We start from the raw sequence: 19,234 nt of genomic DNA on the forward strand, positions 1-19,234 counted from the left end.
AGTTGGGGCCTATATAAACCCCACCCTTTCCTGCATGAAAGAAAAACCGAAAGCTTGATCTTCCTATGTGATTTTAGAGCTCAAAAGTATTGTAAAGGCCAAAAGTTCTCCTCCCTCTTTTCTTCCAAGTTTTGATCATTCAAGAGACGAGTGAAAATTTTGTAAGGGTTGTGTCTTAAGCCTGTCAAAAGGAGTGAAACTGTAAAAGGGTGGTTGGCCTTCGCCTATTGAAGGAAGGCCTCTAGTAGATGCCGGTGACCTCATCGGAGGAGGAAGCCGAAAGTGAATGTATGTCACGTTTGACTGAACCACTCTAAAATCTAGTTTGCATTTCTTTTGTGCTATTTATCTTAACTGTAAACTACATTCCTTACTTTACTTCAAATACGTTTCCATAAGCTTTCAAAGTTATTATTTACACGAAACGACTTTTACGTTGGAATCAGATTTCAATGTACGAACGCAGTTTTAATCATCGAAAGTTTTTCGCTACACTAATTCACCCCCCCCCCCCCTCTTAGTGCTCTTGATCCTAACAATAGAGGTATGTCAAGCACTCATCCCGATAGTTACTGAGTCTCATCTACTGAGAATACCAAGGTATAATAATTTAATATTTAATATTTATATTTAAAATATATTATTTATTTAAAAATATTAAACTATTTATATGATAAATATGTTGGTGAGAATTGTGTCGAGTGTAAAAAGAAAAAAATAAAATTAAGATTATGGACTTGATCATCTTGTGACCCAGGGAGAATTGTTCATTTGGATCCATTAATAATCAATTAGCTTCCATAGTGTGTTAAGGATTATCAAGGTCTACTCCATTGATAGTCTATATTTAGTCTAAACAGAAAATATATTAAACTTTAAAACACAACCCATATTTTTTTAGGAAAAAAAAATTGCCTAAAAGATTTTGGAATATTAGAGTTAAGTGACGAAATATATGATGATGGCCTATAATGTTATACAACTTGTTTGACAATATGATATCAACTTGGTAATCTGATTGATGTTATTGTGAATTATTTCCGTATATTTGGTTTGTGATTTTTGAATAAGTGTTTCAATTGTGATTTATATGTGGTTGTGATTGTTTCCATTTGTTTTAGTTAGCTTTATTTTCGAAATATGGTGTTTTGGATTGAATCTATGATCGAATATAACTCAATTAATTTTTCTTAAATCTATCAAAATTTCTATATAACTATCATAATATTACTCTAATAAGTTTAGTATTATTTTTCTTAATTGTCTTTGAATTTAGGATGACTAATTGTTTAAATAGGATATTTTTTGTTAAATCTATTGTCGAGTGTTACCTGAGTATAACTCAAAAAATTTACATCAAACCTATCAAAACTTCTTTATAAATATCTTAATATGATTCTCGTATATTTAGTATCATTTTTTTAAAATTTATTTAATTTTAAATTATTAATTATCAAAATATGATATTTATGTTTGGAATCTATAATTGAGTGCAACTCGAGTGTAATATGAGCGTAACTAAAAATTCTTTTACCAAACCTATCAAAACTCCTATATAAATATCCTAATATAATTCCAATATCTTTAGTACCACTTTTTCTTTTTCTTTTTTTAATTTTAGGATGATTAATTATCCAAATAGGGACTTATGTTTTAAATTTATAATCGAGTGTAGCTCGAATATAACGTAAGTGTAACTTAAGAAATTTTTACCAAACTTATTCAAACTTCTATGTAACTATCATTAAATGATTCTAATATATTTAGCATCACTTTTCTTAATTTTCTTTTATTTTTAGATGATTTTAGTAATTACAATGTTAAAAAAGAGGACTATAGTTCTAGGAGATACTACCACTTGGTTTAGGATGGTACTATTACTTATGGTCAGTAGATAGTGGAGATAGACCATACTATCGTTTACTTAGTGGTACCATTACCATTAGGCAATATTATATTATGATTGAGTATAACGTAAGTGTAATTTCAAGTTAAATTTAACCAAACTAATCGAAACTTATCTACAACTACTATGACATGATTGTAAGATGATTAAATTATTTTTTATAATTTTAGTTGATCTTAGTGTATTTAATAAAATTTGGCATTTGGTGATTAGAATGTTAGATTATTATCATATCCAATTCATAACTTGTAACTCAAATAAAAAAGATTGTAACTAAATTAAAATCCACTATGAAAATTATAAAAATGATAACATCAATTCAACTAAAACAAAAATACAATAAGGATCATAACATCAATTATAAAATGATAACTTCAAATTTAAAATTAGCAAAATTTTATATTATTTCATAATGTTACAACATAGTTAGCAAAAAACTATATAGATATACTATAGGCAAAAAATATCACCTTATATTATAGCTAATGTAAATAAAAAAAACCAAAATTATACTATACAAAAAGATTGAAGATAATACCTTATCTTTGTGTTTCGATTCTATCAATATCTTCTTCCTTCTAACCTAATAATATCAAACTAGAAAGATATATATAATATATTTTTTTATTATTACAATAAAGGGTTAAGGTCCATTTTAGCTCATATGGTTTTGACCATGGACCACTTAAAGCTCTTACGATTTACTCATGTCTAAAATAAATCTTATATTTTCAAAAATATAGCATATAAGCCCTCTCTCCCCCATCAAGTTTAAGTTAATAAAAGTTAGAGTTTACTTACGTAGCTTATTGACTCATAGTAAACCATTAATATAATAGCATATGTAATTTTAGTTTAAAAAAAAGTTAAGATCCAAACCTCCGTGATTTAAGCCATGGACCACTTAAGCCCTTATGGTTTATTCGTATATAAAATAACTCTTATATTTTAAAAGATATAATAGATAAGTGCCTTTCGTCAAGTTTTAGTTAACAGACGTAGTTTGCTTATGTGACATATTGACTCATAATACATCATTAATATAATGACACATGTAATTTAAGTTAAAAAAATTAAGACCACCATCAATGATGGGAGAATGTGTCATTGTGGAAGCGACCACCAATAGTAGCACCGAGCCACTACTGCTTAGCAGGGCATCATATGCACGTAGCTTTTCCTACGTTGACGATGAGTTCAGGAGCTTCCAGTCCTGCCTTAGGTGGATATGCATTGACTAGTCCAATGCTAAGCACGCAATAGTCTCGTGACCCCTCTTCCTCCTTAACATCTTCATCCGTACCACCTCCCACTTCATCCTCTCCTATACCCCCACTTGGCTTCTCCTATCTCTGTCTCTCCATTTTTGTTCGTCGCTTCCTTTTCCTCGACAAGATGGACTTTAACGGGAGAGGCTTATATGCTACGTTTTTGAAAATGTAGGGATTATTTTATAAACGAGTAAACTATAAGAGCTTATGTAGTTCATGGCCAAAATCACAAGGGTTAAAGTGGACCTTAATCCTACAATGAATGATTCAACGATACACCCAATGATGAGTTGATGCAATTGGCGCTTCAATGACACAACGAAGAATGATGTTGTAGCTTCATCGACACCGTAAATATTTCACCAATATAATAGTCGGTCATATACTGATTCAGCGAGGATACATAAAGCTAAGTGAGGTTATGGCAACAAACCACTAATCACCAAGACTCTATAAGGCTTCGTCAACGATGAATGATGACTAGGCTATAGCTCTATTGGCTTGCTGATCACTTAGGCTCAACAATCGACCACAAAGATGACCAGCGAGAAGACAGACATCCTATTGGTGGGAAGGCAATGGTAACCTCCTACCTCGGCAATCATCAACACTCATTCAGATGGTGACGACAACCTCTTGCCCCATCGACGAAGACCACCCGGACCATCGAGGCGACAAGCACATAATTTGTAAGGTCAAATATATAGTTTATAAATTTTAAAAAAGAGAAACACCTAAATCCTTGAAAAAATGCATACTTTCATGTATTGTCACATAAAATAATACATATTTTTATATGACTAAATCTTATATTTTTTAAATTTTATTCTACTAATTTGGTAAGATATTATATATTTTTTAGTTCTTGATTTTTATCATGCTGTCCAGCATATTATCTCACCCTATTATAAAAAATTAGCTCATTTGATACGAAGTAGCCTTAAGTGTTTAACAAATGGTATCATCTATAACATTTATAGATAATATCCACAGGGTTTCTCTTGATGGTTTTAGGATTCCAAAGGAGCCCATGACATCCTCCCCTCCCTATAACACCATTTCTCATTTCTCCGCCCAACGTATGCTGTTCTTGGAAAGGTTGACACCACGTAAAGTGTCCTTTAAAGTGCTCCCCAACTGTTCATGGAGAGGCGTTCCGAGAAGATGCAGACTAAACAAACTTGGCCGTGCATGGCGGACGCGACATCGAGACGTAAACACCGGGGCTGTCCACAAAAGCACACTCGCATGGCCCCATGCGATGGTGTGGGAAAGCCAAGAGATGTGTGGCGAACGCCACTGGAACCGTCCTCCATGGTCAAGAAACACTGCATGGCCTTAGTTACTGTGACGGAGTGGTTGAGGTCAATGGATTCCCCAGTTCTTCTTGCTGGCGATCCCAATCCCCTTCCCTGCTCTACAACAGTTCAGGTGACTGGGCAACCCAAGATGATCATGGTGCATTAAATCTCCATCTACTCTTCATCTTTCCTCAGAATGCCATAACTATTCATCTCAGACACAGAAACAGAACCTGAAGAAGACCTGCACTTCATGAGCCTTTCGTGCTCGTCTGATGCACCGACACCTGCTGCTTCTCCTTGTATTTATGATAAGTTTCAGGGCGTGTAAGATGCAACTTTGTATCTACTCACTGAAAGAAAGATAATACTGAGCTACTTCAGGCTTCAATCAAAGAAGAGTCAACATAGTCAACACGAGACCTTTGATGTTTGTCTTAATTGCTCAAAGAATATATCTGACTTACTACATACAAATGCATCGACCTGCATGACATCCTTTCATGCACACAAGCTGAGGCCCCCATGGCGATGTAAGGACAGTGGGAGAGGACACTGGAAGTTCTTTTCATAATGGAAGGCCAGGAACAATACATAAACAACAGGCAGAGAAGTTAGAGAAGACTGTGTTGCCTGTGTGCAGCTTGTGGACTCACATGTGTATCCAAGGAAACATCAGCTTGGTGAGTGTTGATTGCTGCTGCCATGAACTGAATCAACATCCCATCCCCTAAAACAAATGCAAAGAAACTCAATAGCAGTTCTCTTCCACCATTCACACAATGTAGAACACAGAACAAAGTCCAAAAGGCTCAGTTCAACTAAGTTGCACTTGCTCAAGTAGTATAAGCTTAGCACTCACACTCCTCACAATACCATAAGTAGTCTTAGAGGAAACTACTTGGAGTTCTACTACGGCGCAGTGGAGGTGGGGATCGTGTCCGTCACATGATACTGCAGTCACTGCTGTTCTCGTCGCTGCAGGTGTAGCACGAACATGGCGATGCGGTCGAGTAGATGTAGCTGCTCTGCAGCATTGGCAGCGCCGTGTAGTACGCTCCGCCGTGGCTCATGCTCGGCTGCATCGAGTTGTAGCTTACCAAGTATGATGGCAGCTGAGATGTGGTGTACACCGGAAAATTGAACGTTGGTGGGATTGCAACACCGCCGCTTGCTCCTGCTTTCTTGCTGGCTTCCTGTGGAGCTAATTCGACCTCAGTCACACTGCTGCCGCCGCCACCACTTGCGCTTCCGCTTTTGTTGTCGTTGTTGCTGTTGCTGTTTTCCTTCTGACCCTTCTTCCCCTTCTTCTTACCACCACCTTCAGTGGCGGCAGACTTGTTGCCCTCATCCTCTTTCTCAGGTGGCAGAGGAGGCTCCTTGCTGCCATTCTTGGAGGCTTCATTCTCTGGTTTATCGGAAACTTGGGTGGAGTCATCTTTGCCATTAGACACTTGACTGTTATCAATGTTCTTTGATGGCTCGATGGGCTTGTTGTTCTTGCTCTTCTTGTTGTTGCTGCCGGCGTTACTGCCGCCACCGCCACCGGTTTCCATGGGCTTCGTCTCGGGCCAGAGTTCAGCATGTTTCCCAGCCTTGAGGAGCTTCTTGATGAGGATCTCAGCAGCGACGTTGCCGGTGACCACCACTTTGTGCTGCTGGGGGTCGACAGTCGTCTTGTAAACACCTGAAGAACCTCAGGAAGATACATAAGTGGCTTTTGATGAGGCAAGCGAGGGAAACAAGGGAGAGAACAAAGAGATGGAGTACTCCAATGTTACCTTCCATGCTTTGTAGGACCTTCTTTACTTTCTTCTTGCATCCTTCACAGTGGATGGAGACCTTCAGAATCAAAGTCTGGAGCATCACCAAAATCCAAAACTTTGCCTTCACTCCACACACACACACACACACACACACACAACCTTCACAGAAAGAGAGAAAAGCAGGGGACTGGGAATAGAAATGTACCTGATATTTCAGTGTTTCAGAACACTCTTTAGCTTCTGCCATGAGTAAAAGTGGAGTTCCGAAGAAGGGTATCAAGGAAAGCAGAGATGGAAAAGGGAGGAGGGGAGCGCGAGAGTGAGCGTTGCTGCTGTGGAGGTGGTGATCCTGGCTTCTATCATAGAGCTGCCCCCCATGATAAGTGGGTGCCAATAGCAGTGGACAAGAGATGGTAGGCTTGTAACCATTAATCACTCGTATCATCTTCAGATGATGACAATTACACCCCTGTAAATAAGTGGATGCTAGTCTGGGATTTGAACCTGGGGGAGACACTGATTCCTTTGATCAAACTGGCTCATGAACAGTGCCTCTCATGTTCTGGTAGCCCTCAGAAGTTCCCATATTGTACCCATTTGATCTGTGACAAGGACCGATGGTATTCGGTGGCTGCAGGTTTCATGATAGTGACTTAAATTTTGATCAACCATCTTCCATCGTATGCAACTGCAGTGGTCTGTAAAGGACATGATGATGCTGTCACTCTCACTGCCTCTTCCCTGACAGCATCCTCAGGAGGTGAGGAAGATGAAAAAGGCCGTCTTAGGTTGGGATTGAGCCTGTGACAAGGAATTAGAAGAGGTTTAGGAGAGCTACAAGAGGCCACTAAAAGGATATATTAACGAGGAAGAGACACCTTCATGCTGTCTAATGATTTGTATTATAAATATTTTGTGCTCTGAAAAATATAGTGCCACCTGAACTTAGAGTCAATATAAGCTTTATTTTTTGAAATATATATATATATATATATATATATATATATTATAATTTGATGATTAACAGAGTAATATTCTCTTCTTTTTGGAAACATAGTGTGCAAATAAGAGAGAAAATAACAGAGTTTTGGCTCTTATGTATAAATAAATAATGTTTTAAGTCAGAGATTATACTGAAAAATCAAGAAGAAAAAGGGTAACAGACGCACACCATTAATGACTTCCTTCTCACCATTATTGCATAACTCCATTCATCCTCGCTTGCCTGCCAGAAATTAAAGGATCTGAGACTGTAGTTTTCATACATTGAATCGCTCAAGGACGTGGTTGGTTGGTCGACAATAAATACTCACATTTTAATCTTGGATCGAAAAGGACCCATGACAATTCATGATGCCCCATTATCACATGCACCATTATGACCAACTATTGATGATAAGTCTGTACTTTTGATAAGTCTGTACTTTTGGCATCAGTAAGGGAACCATTTACAACATAAGTCATGTGATTGTTGGAGCCAAGAAGAAGATGCTGCACAAAGTTGTCCTACTGATATTGAGCAATAATGATAGTTCAGGACACCGAGATTTTATCGATATGGGGTATACGAAGGATCAATGTACGTAGTCTTCACTCTACTCTCCGAGCGCGAAAAGATTATTGTTCATGGTCGATGTCCTCCTCATCATTCGGGTCGCAGAAAAGTAGCCTTAAATGAGTTGGAACTTTGCATTCGCTCTCTCTTCTCACTTATGAGCTTAATTCATGGAGTCATCCTGCTATAGTTGTTACACTGGAATACTTTATGGATTCCTCATAGCCATATATTATTGTATAGTGATCATCTTTGATCGTTTTCTGATCACAAAAAGGAATTGTCTGTGTTGATGCTAATCCTAAAGTTGGTGAAACGGTGGTAAATGTGAGATTCAAAGTTTGTCAAGCAAGAAGGAACTCAAAATAAAAGAATAGAAGATGATGTCGCATACAAAAATTTGCTATAGAGCTTGCTGAGTTCAATGAACAAAACACTCGTCTTTTCTTCCTCAGACAAATCTCAGCTCTCACCTTCTAAGTAATGTTTGTATCTGGTGGTATTAATGCTTGAATCTTCTGAACGGCACCATAAAGATAGCCACCAAAGCATAAATTCACAACAAAATAGATTAGAAGATTCATGGTATGCCAACCCCCTCAATATTTCTTAGAGTTCTTTGGCAGAGATCAAGGGAAATGCTTGGTTGCTTGTAGAACTTAGGCACTAATTGGTTAGCCATTTGCCATGTTCATCCTTATTTAATTTCTTAGATGCTCAAACTAACTTGTAGTAGCAGTGACTCTAGTCGTAACTGTTAGAACTAGCCCCAGAAAATTTACCACAAGGTAATTTTGGCAACCCAACAAGACAATAAAACAAAAAGAATAAAAGCGAGACAAGAACACCAGAACACCAGATATACGTGGTTTGGTCAATTGACTTTGACCTACATCCACGGACGAAAGAGGAGCAAATTACTACTGCAAAAGAGGGACAATTACAAATGCCTTAGGAAGATGTTCCTAGGCCATAAAACACCCGAAAATACTAAACAAGAAAAACCAAACTATAAGTCCAAACTATTTAACTGAGTATGGACTTAAACCAAAGCAAACACTTAGGTTTTTCTTGTGGTGCCACTTATAGTACCTCTTGTGGTATATCTGACTTCAAAGCTCAGACCCTTATTTATAGTTCCAAGACGAGACAACAAGTCTGATTTTCCCGATGTGGGACTATGGGTCTTGCCAAACTAACAAATCTCTACCTTGGCATGTCCCAACAAAACTTGCTCCACCTTCTTCATAAAAGCCCCAACGGGCAATCACCAACAATGAACACCAACCAAGTCCAAGCACTGCTTGAACTTGTAAACCGGAAGAGGCTTCGTAAACATATCAGCTGGATTGTCCTTCGCATGAATTTTCTGAACAAGGACTTTTCCCTCAGCAATGGTATCCCATTTGCATCCAACAATTTTCTTACCCGAAGGCGGCTTCATAAGATCCCAAGTTCTATTCCGATGGAGAGACTCAATTTCTTCATTCATCGCAATCAACCACTTAGCAGAATTATCACAAGAAACTGCATCTGAGTAGGAAGTAGGCTCACCAACTTCACTCGTCTCTTCTGCAACAGACAAAGCATATGCAACCAAATTTGCATATTTTGTGGTGGTCGAATATCTCTCCGTGGTCTATCCTTGGCTATGGAATATTGCTCTTCCTCTGGATCATCTGCATCAGTAGACTCGGGACCATCTACTGGCATTCTTTGAGTAGAAGAGTTCGACTTAAAAGAATCTGAACTACCAATCTCAAGCTCCACCTGCTTCTGCGCACTATCATTTGTACAACTAGTAGAATCTTCTTTGGAAGATAACATAAACAATTCATCAAAAGTAACATCTCTACTGATTATAAATTTTGGGGATTTGGGATCAGAACACCATAATCTGTATCCTTTCACCCCAGAAGCATACTCAAGGAAAATGCACTTTTTAGCCCGAGGTTCTAATTTTCCTTCATTTACATGCATGTATGTTGGACACCCAAAAATTTTTAAATCAGAATAATTAGCAGGAGTACCTGACCAAACTTCCTCCGGAGTTTTAAAGTTAAGTGCTGCAGAAGGAGCGCGGTTGACAACGTAACAGGCCATATTAATCGCCTCTGCCCAAAAGTCCTTTGTCAACCCTGCATTTGAGATCATACACCTCGCTCTCTCCAAGAGTGTTCTATTCATACGTTCGGCCACACCATTTTGCTGAGGCGTTATCCTAACAGTGCGATGCCGAACGATTCCTTCATTTTTGCAGAATTCTTCAAAATCACCTTCACAAAATTCCATGCCATTATCTATTCGAAGCCGCTTAATCTGTTTACTTGTTTGTTTCTCAATCAAAGCCTTCCATTGTTTAAATGTTAGAAAAACATCATTTTTATGCTTCAGAAAATAAACCCAAACTTTCCTAGAATAATCGTCAATGAAAGTCAACATATACCTGGCACCACCCTTAGATTGAACATGAGCTGGACCCCAAAGGTCTGAATGAATATAGTCAAGAGTACCTTTCGTTTTGTGAACTACCGGAGAAGTGAAGCTGACTCTTTTTTGCTTTCCAAAAATGCAGTGTTCACAAAAAACAAGTGGCCCAGTACTCTGTCCGCAAAGTAGACCCCTTTTGCTCAATATGCTCAAACCTTTTTCGCTCATATGACCCAAACGCATATGCCATAATTTGGTGATGTTAGAATCAGACAATGATGATGACGAGACTGCAACTGAACCTGTGACAGTAGTTCCCTACAGAATATACAAGCTACCAGACCTACAAGCTTTCATAACAATAAGGGCACTTCTAGAAACTTTCATAACTCCACCTTCAGCTATGTATTTACACCCAATGGCCTCTAGGGTGCCTAAAGAGATGAGATTCTTTTTTAAATCAGGAACATGTCTAACATTAGTGAGCGTCCTCACAATACCATCATGCATTTTAATTCGAATTGTACCTCTACCAACAACATCACATGCGGCATTATTGCCCATCAAAATAATTCCACCATTACAAGATTCATATGTGGAAAACAAATCTCTATTGGGACACATGTGATAAGAACAACCCGAATCTAAAATCCATTCATTTTTAGACCTCGTCCTGTCATCAATAGCAGAAAAAATATTTTCAACAATCTCATCAGTTGCTACACTAACTTCAGTGGATTCAGTAGTTTTTTCAACAAAATTTTCCTTTTGCTTTAATTTATTTTTCAATTTAAAGCAATCAGATTTAATGTGCCCCATTTTATAACAATATCTGCATTCCAAATTTCTATGTCTGGATTTAGATCTAGATTTAGATCTACTACTGTCAAATTCTCTTTTATCCATTCTCCCCCTAACAACCAGACCCTCAGCCTGATTCTCTCTACTTTCCCCAGTGATATTCCTGTCTATCTGCTCCTTAGATTTCAGTGCAGATTTAATTTCTTGATAAGAAACTGTTTCTTTTCCATAAATCAAAGTATCACGGAAATGCTTAAAAGATTGAGGAAGAGAACACAAGAGAAACAAAGCCTTATCCTCAACATCAATTTTTGCATATATATTCTCCAAATCCATAACCAAAGAATCAAATTTATCAAGATGCGAGAGTATAGATGTACCTTCAATCATCCGAAGCATATACAGACTCTGCTTCAAGTAGAGACGATTCTCCACTGTCCTCTTCATGTACAAGGCTTTAAGCTTGTCCCACATGCCTCCATCTTGAGTTGCCACAAGCCGAAGTTGACATTTCTATCGAATTTCTCGATAACAATCTTTGTTATTGTCATCGTTGCCAAAAGATCCCAGAACCAGGCTCTGATACCAGTTTGTTAGAGCTAGCCCCAAGAAATTTACCACAAGGTAATTTTGGCAACCCAACAAGACAATAAAACAGAAAGAATAAAAGCGAGACAAGAACACTAGAATACCAGATATACGTGATTCGGTCAATTGACTTTGACCTACATCCACGGACGAAAGATGAGCAAATTACTACTGCAAAAGAGGGACAATTACAAATGCCTTAGGAAGATGTTCCTAGGCCATAAAACACCCGAAAATACTAAACAAAAAAAAACCAAACTATAAGTCCAAACTATTTAACTGTGTATGGACTTAAACCAAAGCAAATACTTAGGTTTTTCTTGTGGTGCCACTTATGGTACCTCTTATGGTGTATCTGATTTCAAAGCTCAGACCCTTATTTATAGTTCCAAGACGAGACAACAAGTCTGATTTTCCCGATGTGGGACTATGGGACTTGCCAAACTAACAGTAACTACAGAAGAACCAGAAATAACACTGACCTCAATTTGTTTTAGATAACCTACTGTCTACTGTTAATCCCACTGTGGATTGCCTTGCAGGATGATGACTATTCTCTGAAGTTAAAGAGTGTTATGTGTACCTTCATTTCTTGCACAAAAGGTATTTGGGCATCATCAGCTGCTGCTACTGCAGTGGCAATCAGCTTTTGAGCATGCAACCAAACTCCTGGGTTGGCCTTTTGGTTCAGAATACAATTGGCTTGATCTGGTGAAACTGTCACAGATAGGGTAATGAGTCCAAACTAATCAATCTACTTTTATGATCAGCCTGCCACAATGTGTCTGTTCAATCTTTACAAGGGACCTGGAAAGAGTTATATTAAGTGTAACTTTGTGATGTAATCAGTGACCAAATACTATTCAGTTTTAAGAGCATTCTGTACATGATGCTTAGGAGGAAATAGATGACTGTAGATTTTACTTAGGTTTCATGTGCAGATACTTGCTCATCTCATCTTTTTCATCTGTATCTCTGGCAGCTTTCAGTACTCTTTTGGTCTCATGCACTTGTCCTATAATATATGGAGCCAAATGCAGCAACTTTCCATGAGCAAACAATAGAAACTTGACAAGCCAAATGGTGGAGATTACACAGCAGTTAGTCATGGTAAAATTACATGTGGTTTGGCACTTGAGGTTGCAAGTGGATGCAGGTTTGTAGAGATTGAAGCACTCTTGGAAACTCCAAGTGGAGCTCTTCCTCAGCTTTCTTCTCTTTTGCTGATACCTAAAAGCTAAGCTTTGACACTAACTTGCACTTTCCAGCCCCATCAGCTTTGAACTCATTTCAATGCTGCTGCAGCCTCACATAAACTGATATCTCAGTATTTTTCTTCACCTGCTTATCATCAGCTCCTCTTCTCCAATTCTCATTCTAGTCTTACAGATATTTATATGATTCGACATCCCTTATCTGAGTTAATATAATTAATAAAATATATATATTTTTAATTGCTAAGAATAATTATAATAAAGAAAAATAAAATTTATTAATCAAAACCTAAGCCCAAAGCATTTTATTCCATCTCTCCTAAATCTGAAAATTTTTCTTGCTATCTAAACACCAAAAATATTTTTATTTTTATTTTTTACACATCGTAGTCTTAAAATACATGTGATTATAGAGCAATCAGTCACCAATCTTATTGAAAAATCAAACTGATCCATCAAAATTTCTGCAAGTATAATTATTATTAATTTCCTCTTTTCAATTACATGTCAATCTCAACACTTTGACACCATCAATCAGTCTTCAGACTTCGGACAAAATGCCTTACATGCCTTGTTCACTGAATTTATTCTGACAAGAAAGATTGCAGGAACAGCTGATTAGATCTGCAACTTCAATGCCCAAATGCAGTGCAGGTTGTCAGTAATGAATGACTCTCTAGCTGGGCAGATTATTGTCCATGAACTGTGATCAATGAGCTGCTAAGTTGCCAGTGCAAGTTTCTTTTTTTTATTGTTTTTATTTTAATGTGTTGCAAGTTCTAATGGTGGGTAATACTTAGCTGATTTGAGAGCAGATTATTCCCTGAAGATAACTCCTACTGCCCCTTCCATGAGCTTTATGGGATTAGATAGAATGAACAGATGTTGTACTGCCTTCTGGTTTTTGTTGTGATGTCTTGTGTTCCTTTTGAATAAAAAAAGAAAGGAACACAGAGATGAATGGAAAAAAGAACAAATATGAATTTCTGAATTTTCTTCTCTTTCCGCACCTGAATAATCTCATTACAGCTAACCCAAACAAAGATTTAAGATCATCCATATGATAGATGACAGGCATTATTAAGCTAAGTATTTTTATTTACTTACAAGATTTCATGTAGGAAATGTAGCGACAGAATAAGCAAGTCTTACACCACTTTTTCTTTGGCTGGATGCCAAGTTTATTTTAGGTGAGCTTATCAAGTTCTTCATGAAGCTCTCAGAACATACATATTTTCTGCTTTTAATTTAGTAATTGTTCCAGAAATGGAAACTATTTTCTTCTTATTATTAAGTAATTGTTCCAGAAACTGATACTATTGATTGCCAACAGATAATAAATACATACATAGACTGTTAGGAAATATATTGGTGTGTGAGATGAAGATGGAAAGTTTCGTAAAAGAATAATCTCTCTAATGTTTTGGATCTCTAATAATGAGCATAAGAACATGATTGCCTAGGCCAGTATGACTACCACAATAGAATTTAATAGCAAACTAGTGTATACAAGCTTCCAAGACTAACTGCAAACACAATTATGTGCATCCAAGCTTATAACAATTTACAGCTCATCCAAATTGCCAAGCATCAAATGCGACCATCAATTTTCATGACGGTCATATATGAGATAATCAAGAGAATAATAAATTTGACTCACCAAAGAAATTATATTTTTGACCATTTTGAGGTCAAATACACAAACAGGGATCAGTAATGGTGAGAAAAAACCACAAAATGTAGTGATAATTGCATTGAGCAGGATAACAGGTTGCCTGTGTGCACATTCCCCATCGCCTAAACTTTGTTGACAATGACAACACGATACAATACAATGTGATATTACACCAAATAAATACTGGTGGCAAACCATTCAGCAAGTTGACAAAGATGTCAGTTAAATCTATCATCAAGGTAAATTTTTGCGTACTGCCAAAACACCTACCACCGCAGATGTAAGTAGCAAAAAGATGCCGTCTCTGGATAGAGCATATTCTTTCCATGTTAGAGGTCGACTGATTTGGTTCAAAACCTTCTGGAATTGTAGTCTTGTTTCTTCAATTGTGCCAGAATTATCAATGACTATATTTGCCTTGGTCTTCTTCTGGTCCAGTGCCATCTGTGCGTTGATTTTATTTTTGGCTTGTTCTTCAGGTATGCCATCTCTTGCCATTAAGCGTTTTATCTGGGTTTCAGGATCAACCCATACAACAATAACAGGAGATGTTTGTTGATCCATTTTGGTCTCAAACAACAATGGGATGTCTAGAATGATAACCTTTGACCCTTTTATCCACAGCTTGAATACCTCCCAAAAGATGCCCGAGGAAATATATGGAGCCAATAAACTGCAGGTAGGTAAAAAGAAAAAAAAAAAGTTAGATAAATTCATGTGCAGTTTTGTATTTCCACCTCCTCTGATTAAAAGGAAAGACCAACAGGAAAATTGATTATTTTAGCATATGATCAAGCTGCAATCCAGCAACAGGAACTGCTATTAATGTTAGAATCATAGTACTAAATGCAAAGTAAAGGCTATAATATTATTCATGAAGTTGGGCAAGGGGCAGTTATAAAAGAACCAGGTGTTGAATTTTACTTACTGTATAACACAACCAACTAGTAAGAATCAATAGAAGTGTCAAAGCGTGAGCCAATCCGTACTATATACTAATTAAATCCTTCAATCCTAGTTGAGTGGAAACAGTTTCCAGTTGTAATGCTCTATTTGAAGTCCATACCGGTTCAGAAGTTGGCGTTTTGCTGGATCTGTAAAGACAATGTGACCTAGCCGTGCTCTATCAATTTCTCCATTCTCTAGTAAAATATCGTTCCCAAATGCTTTTACTACTTTCTTCGAACCACCCGTTCCCTTCTTCACCACATCCTGCATTGAAGCACCATAATTATCTAGATATCAAATCATAACAATCTGATAGTTGCTTCAGAAAAATTGGAGAATTATAAATTGTTGCATTAGGACAAACACAATATAATCGCAAAATGGAGTTCTCAAATGTATCTATAAGTATGATGCAACAAATTGGAAAAGTAACGCACAAAAGTAGTTCAGTAGTACTTGATCACAAATGATGAGAAGCAACATAAGTATAAATTCTTCCATGTAAGAACAACCTACCTACGCAAGTTCCAAACCCCCGAATCCAAAGATCAATGTAAATAGTTATTTTGTACATTGCTGAAGTATAAGAAAAATGATCACAAACGTAGTTGAGGTTTAACTCGTCAAAGATTTACAATGTAATCATTGAACAAGAGAGGAATGTGGTAGATTCCGTGGGCAGGATTGGGTGGTTGGAGCAGGCAAATCATTTTCTTTTGCAGTATTATCATTTCAATCACTAGTACAAAAACCATAAACATGAATACATCAGCAAGAATGTTAAGATAAAGGAGGCCAAAACAGAAAAGGTACTCAAAGTTTTAACTTTGTGCAAAGTGTAGAATTTTCACCGCGAGTTAAAAGTATAATAGAGTTACTTTCACATGTACGTTCAGCTCCATTTTTGTCCTTTCGACAGACTATGATCGATAATAATTAGTGACAACTCCAAAGCCACATGGAGTCCCGTACGAGCTGGCACCGATGAACAAAAATCAATTTGCAACACACAGAATTAAGTCAAAAATGTTATTTCTCACATATAAAATTGAGACCAACTATAGTTTTAGACATCAATTTCATCATTCATTTAAGACCACAGCAAAAAGGGCTGTACAACGCACAGATGAAACCCTAACTAATGAAGAGAAATCAAATCCAGATGAAACCAATATCTATTTCTACACAGCAAAAGTGCAAGCGGTTGTAATTTCTACAAAGTTTATTTCCACAATGTTAGTAGCCAACATCGACAAATTAGAAGCAAAACGAGAAAATTCAGGATCTTTGCAAAGGAAAGGAGTGGTGGATGTGACAAATGCTAAATGAATTTACCCGGGCAACGACGTCGGCGTCGACGACGGGAACGCCTTCAGATATGAAGAGATTGGAGACCGTGCTCTTCCCGGACGCGATCCCGCCCGTCAGTCCCACCAACCTCATCTCCTCTCCGCAATCTAATCCGACAGAGGGTAAAACAAGGGAAATAGGAGAAGAGGACGACGAAGAGGAAGAGAAAGGATTCGCCCCCTTCTGCCTCCTCCACGCGAGTGGCACGAGTCGCGGAGAATCCTCTTGCGGAGACCCGCTATCGATGCCACAAACATCGCTTCCTGGTGATTAGCAACTAACATCGGGGTCCACCAGAGACCCGCAATCGATGCCACTAGGGTAGAGGGAGGGTGAAAAGTGGTCGGGTGGGGAGTCATGCCTCCACCTAGCGCTGGTAGGTGAGGTGGTGAGCCTTTCAACGGGTTGCTCTTTCTAGGCCATAAGTGGGACCCGTTAGTGGAGCCATCTCTTCCCCCAAGGCCAACGTTGGTAGAGAAGACGGTGATCGAGTAATGGGTGAATGAATGCATGGCTTATCAAAATTTTTATCAACTAAATTAATTATTATTTTTTAAAAATATATTAAATACAATATTAAACCCTCCTTTAAAAAAAAAAAAATTGAATCTAATACATTATAATTAGGTCAATATTTAATATATAAAAATATATTAGATAAGATTTCAAACTTTTGTAAGTGAGTCTAGTACACTGATAAAATTTTAAATCAAAAAAATTAGATATATCATCATTAAATTAATATTTTAAATATAAATAATATGTTAATCGAAGTTTGAAACCCTCAGCTTTAAAATATATGGATTAAATTTCAAACTCCCAATTTTGATAAAAAAAATTAAATACATAATATTAATATTTAATTTTTTTAAAACTAAATATTAACTTTGATAAGCTAAAACTCAATTTTTAAAAATTTATTAATATTTATATACTCTCTGTTTCTAAGATAAGCTATGTGATATTAACCTCAACCTTTCTAAGAGGATCTTGTTGTACCATTACCTCTGTTATATTAGCCCATCATTACATCTATTGCTAGCATGACCTATACGATGTAGTTGTTACTTAGTAGATACTTCTAACTTTGATGTTTTCTAACACACCGGTTTTTAGCTGTAGGATGCCTCAAACAATCACCTTACAGCAGCTGTCGATGGAGACAAAGATGTAGGAGTTGCGTGTTTTTTGGCTTTACATATTAATGAGGAAGAAGAGCAGCTTTACTTGTTGCTTCTTCCTGCTGAGGTTAACAGACCCCATGCCTGCGCAACAACAGCAGCAAACAGAGCTGTTTGTGCACTCCATCAGCAAACATGGTTTTCCTGCACTCCAACTTGAAGGGAAAGAAAGCAAAGGGTCTTATTCCATGAGCAACGCTCCAAAGCGGAACACACACACCAAAGCGTTTCAGAGCCTCAAACTGACAGCAGCACTCAGACAACAACCCTCAGAAGAGCTTTGGGAACAGGAGTTCACTACGAGGTGGGCGTGCCGGTCGTCACCTTCTTGTACGCGGGCCGCGACGCCAAGCTCTCCCACCAGGCCTTCACATGGGGGCGAGACTCGAACAGGGAAGCCTGGGGACCGGCTACGATGTGGTGGGTGTAAGGAATGTGGCTGAGGTCGGCGAAGCTGAGGAAGTCGCCGGCCAAGTACTTGGACTTGGACAGCCGGGCCTCGTACACGTCGAGCACCTTGCCCAGCTTCTCCGCGCTCTCCGCCACCACCTTCTCGTCCGGGACGCCGCCGAAGAAGACAGGTTTGATCACGGTCTCTATGTAGATGGCGGAAATCGCCTTGTCGTACTGCTGAGCCTCCACCTCCAGCCACACGTCCACCATAGCCGACTCCTCCAGGCTGCCCTCCCTCAGCAGGTCAGGGCCCGATGCCTTGTACTTGCGCAGCACGTATCTTGAGATCGCTCTTGACTCTGATCCCCCAAGTGTCAGCAAACGAAGGACGGGTAAAGAGATACACACAGAAAGAGGGATGATGGCTCACCAAAAAGCATGAGATCTCCGTCCTCGAAGGCCGGCACCTGGCAGAAGGGCTGCCAAAATCACACGAGACGGCACATAAGGAGAGCGAGAGAGAGACAGAGAGAGGAACTCCCCAAAGGTAGAGACTTACGTTTCTGGCGACGTGGGGAGGGGACTTGTGCTCGCCGGTCGAGAAGTCGATGGGCACCAACTCGTACTCGGCCCCCATCTCCTCCAAGCACAGAAGCACGCGCACCGTGGCCGTCGACATCGCTGCTCCGTATACCTTCACCGCCATGACCTCTCTCTCTCTTTCTCTCTCTCTCGCTCTCTCCCTCTCTCTCTTCCTTATCTCCTCTGCTTTCCTTCTCACAACGCACTCCGGATAAAGCTTTATGGAAGACGGGAGCGGTCAGTTCCACACTTCACGCCACCTTGATTGCTTAC

The 19,234-nt window shown here is 38.4% G+C and overlaps 3 protein-coding genes across 4 annotated transcripts in view; all 3 read right to left on the minus strand.

Annotated features, from left to right (window-relative positions):
• Positions 1 to 5,225: 5,225 nt before the first annotated feature.
• On the minus strand, positions 5,226 to 6,772 carry LOC103970015 (heavy metal-associated isoprenylated plant protein 35-like). 2 transcript variants are annotated; one of them, XM_009383647.3, is made up of 3 exons: positions 6,450 to 6,772; positions 6,260 to 6,320; positions 5,226 to 6,165 (listed from the first exon to the last, which is right to left on the minus strand). In XM_009383647.3, the coding sequence occupies exons 1-3, from the start codon at positions 6,687 to 6,689 to the stop codon at positions 5,423 to 5,425; spliced, it is 1,044 nt and encodes a 347-aa protein (XP_009381922.3). In that variant the 5' UTR covers positions 6,690 to 6,772; the 3' UTR covers positions 5,226 to 5,422. The 2 variants fall into 2 exon arrangements, with proteins under 2 accessions (XP_009381922.3, XP_009381918.3); XM_009383643.3 differs by having other exon boundaries at positions 6,260 to 6,335; positions 6,450 to 6,766.
• Positions 6,773 to 14,552: 7,780 nt separating this feature from the next.
• On the minus strand, positions 14,553 to 17,055 carry LOC135605301 (dephospho-CoA kinase-like). Its single transcript, XM_065095222.1, has 3 exons — positions 16,791 to 17,055; positions 15,574 to 15,719; positions 14,553 to 15,180 (listed from the first exon to the last, which is right to left on the minus strand). The coding sequence occupies exons 1-3, from the start codon at positions 16,896 to 16,898 to the stop codon at positions 14,742 to 14,744; spliced, it is 693 nt and encodes a 230-aa protein (XP_064951294.1). The 5' UTR covers positions 16,899 to 17,055; the 3' UTR covers positions 14,553 to 14,741.
• Positions 17,056 to 18,142: 1,087 nt separating this feature from the next.
• Positions 18,143 to 19,234, minus strand: part of LOC135605302 (probable glutathione S-transferase GSTF1) — a 1,215-nt gene continuing 123 nt past the window's right edge. The window contains exons 1-3 of the mRNA XM_065095223.1: positions 18,939 to 19,234; positions 18,810 to 18,858; positions 18,143 to 18,738 (exon numbers count right to left, since the gene is read on the minus strand). The exon at positions 18,939 to 19,234 is cut by the window's right edge and continues 123 nt beyond it. Of these exons, the coding sequence (XP_064951295.1) occupies positions 18,284 to 18,738; positions 18,810 to 18,858; positions 18,939 to 19,085 (651 nt within the window). The 5' untranslated portion in view covers positions 19,086 to 19,234 and the 3' untranslated portion in view covers positions 18,143 to 18,283. The remainder of the gene's footprint in view (positions 18,739 to 18,809; positions 18,859 to 18,938) is intronic.

The sequence above is a fragment of the Musa acuminata genome, chromosome BXJ2-2 (genome assembly GCF_036884655.1).
Source record: "Musa acuminata AAA Group cultivar baxijiao chromosome BXJ2-2, Cavendish_Baxijiao_AAA, whole genome shotgun sequence".
Lineage (NCBI taxonomy): Eukaryota > Viridiplantae > Streptophyta > Magnoliopsida > Zingiberales > Musaceae > Musa > Musa acuminata.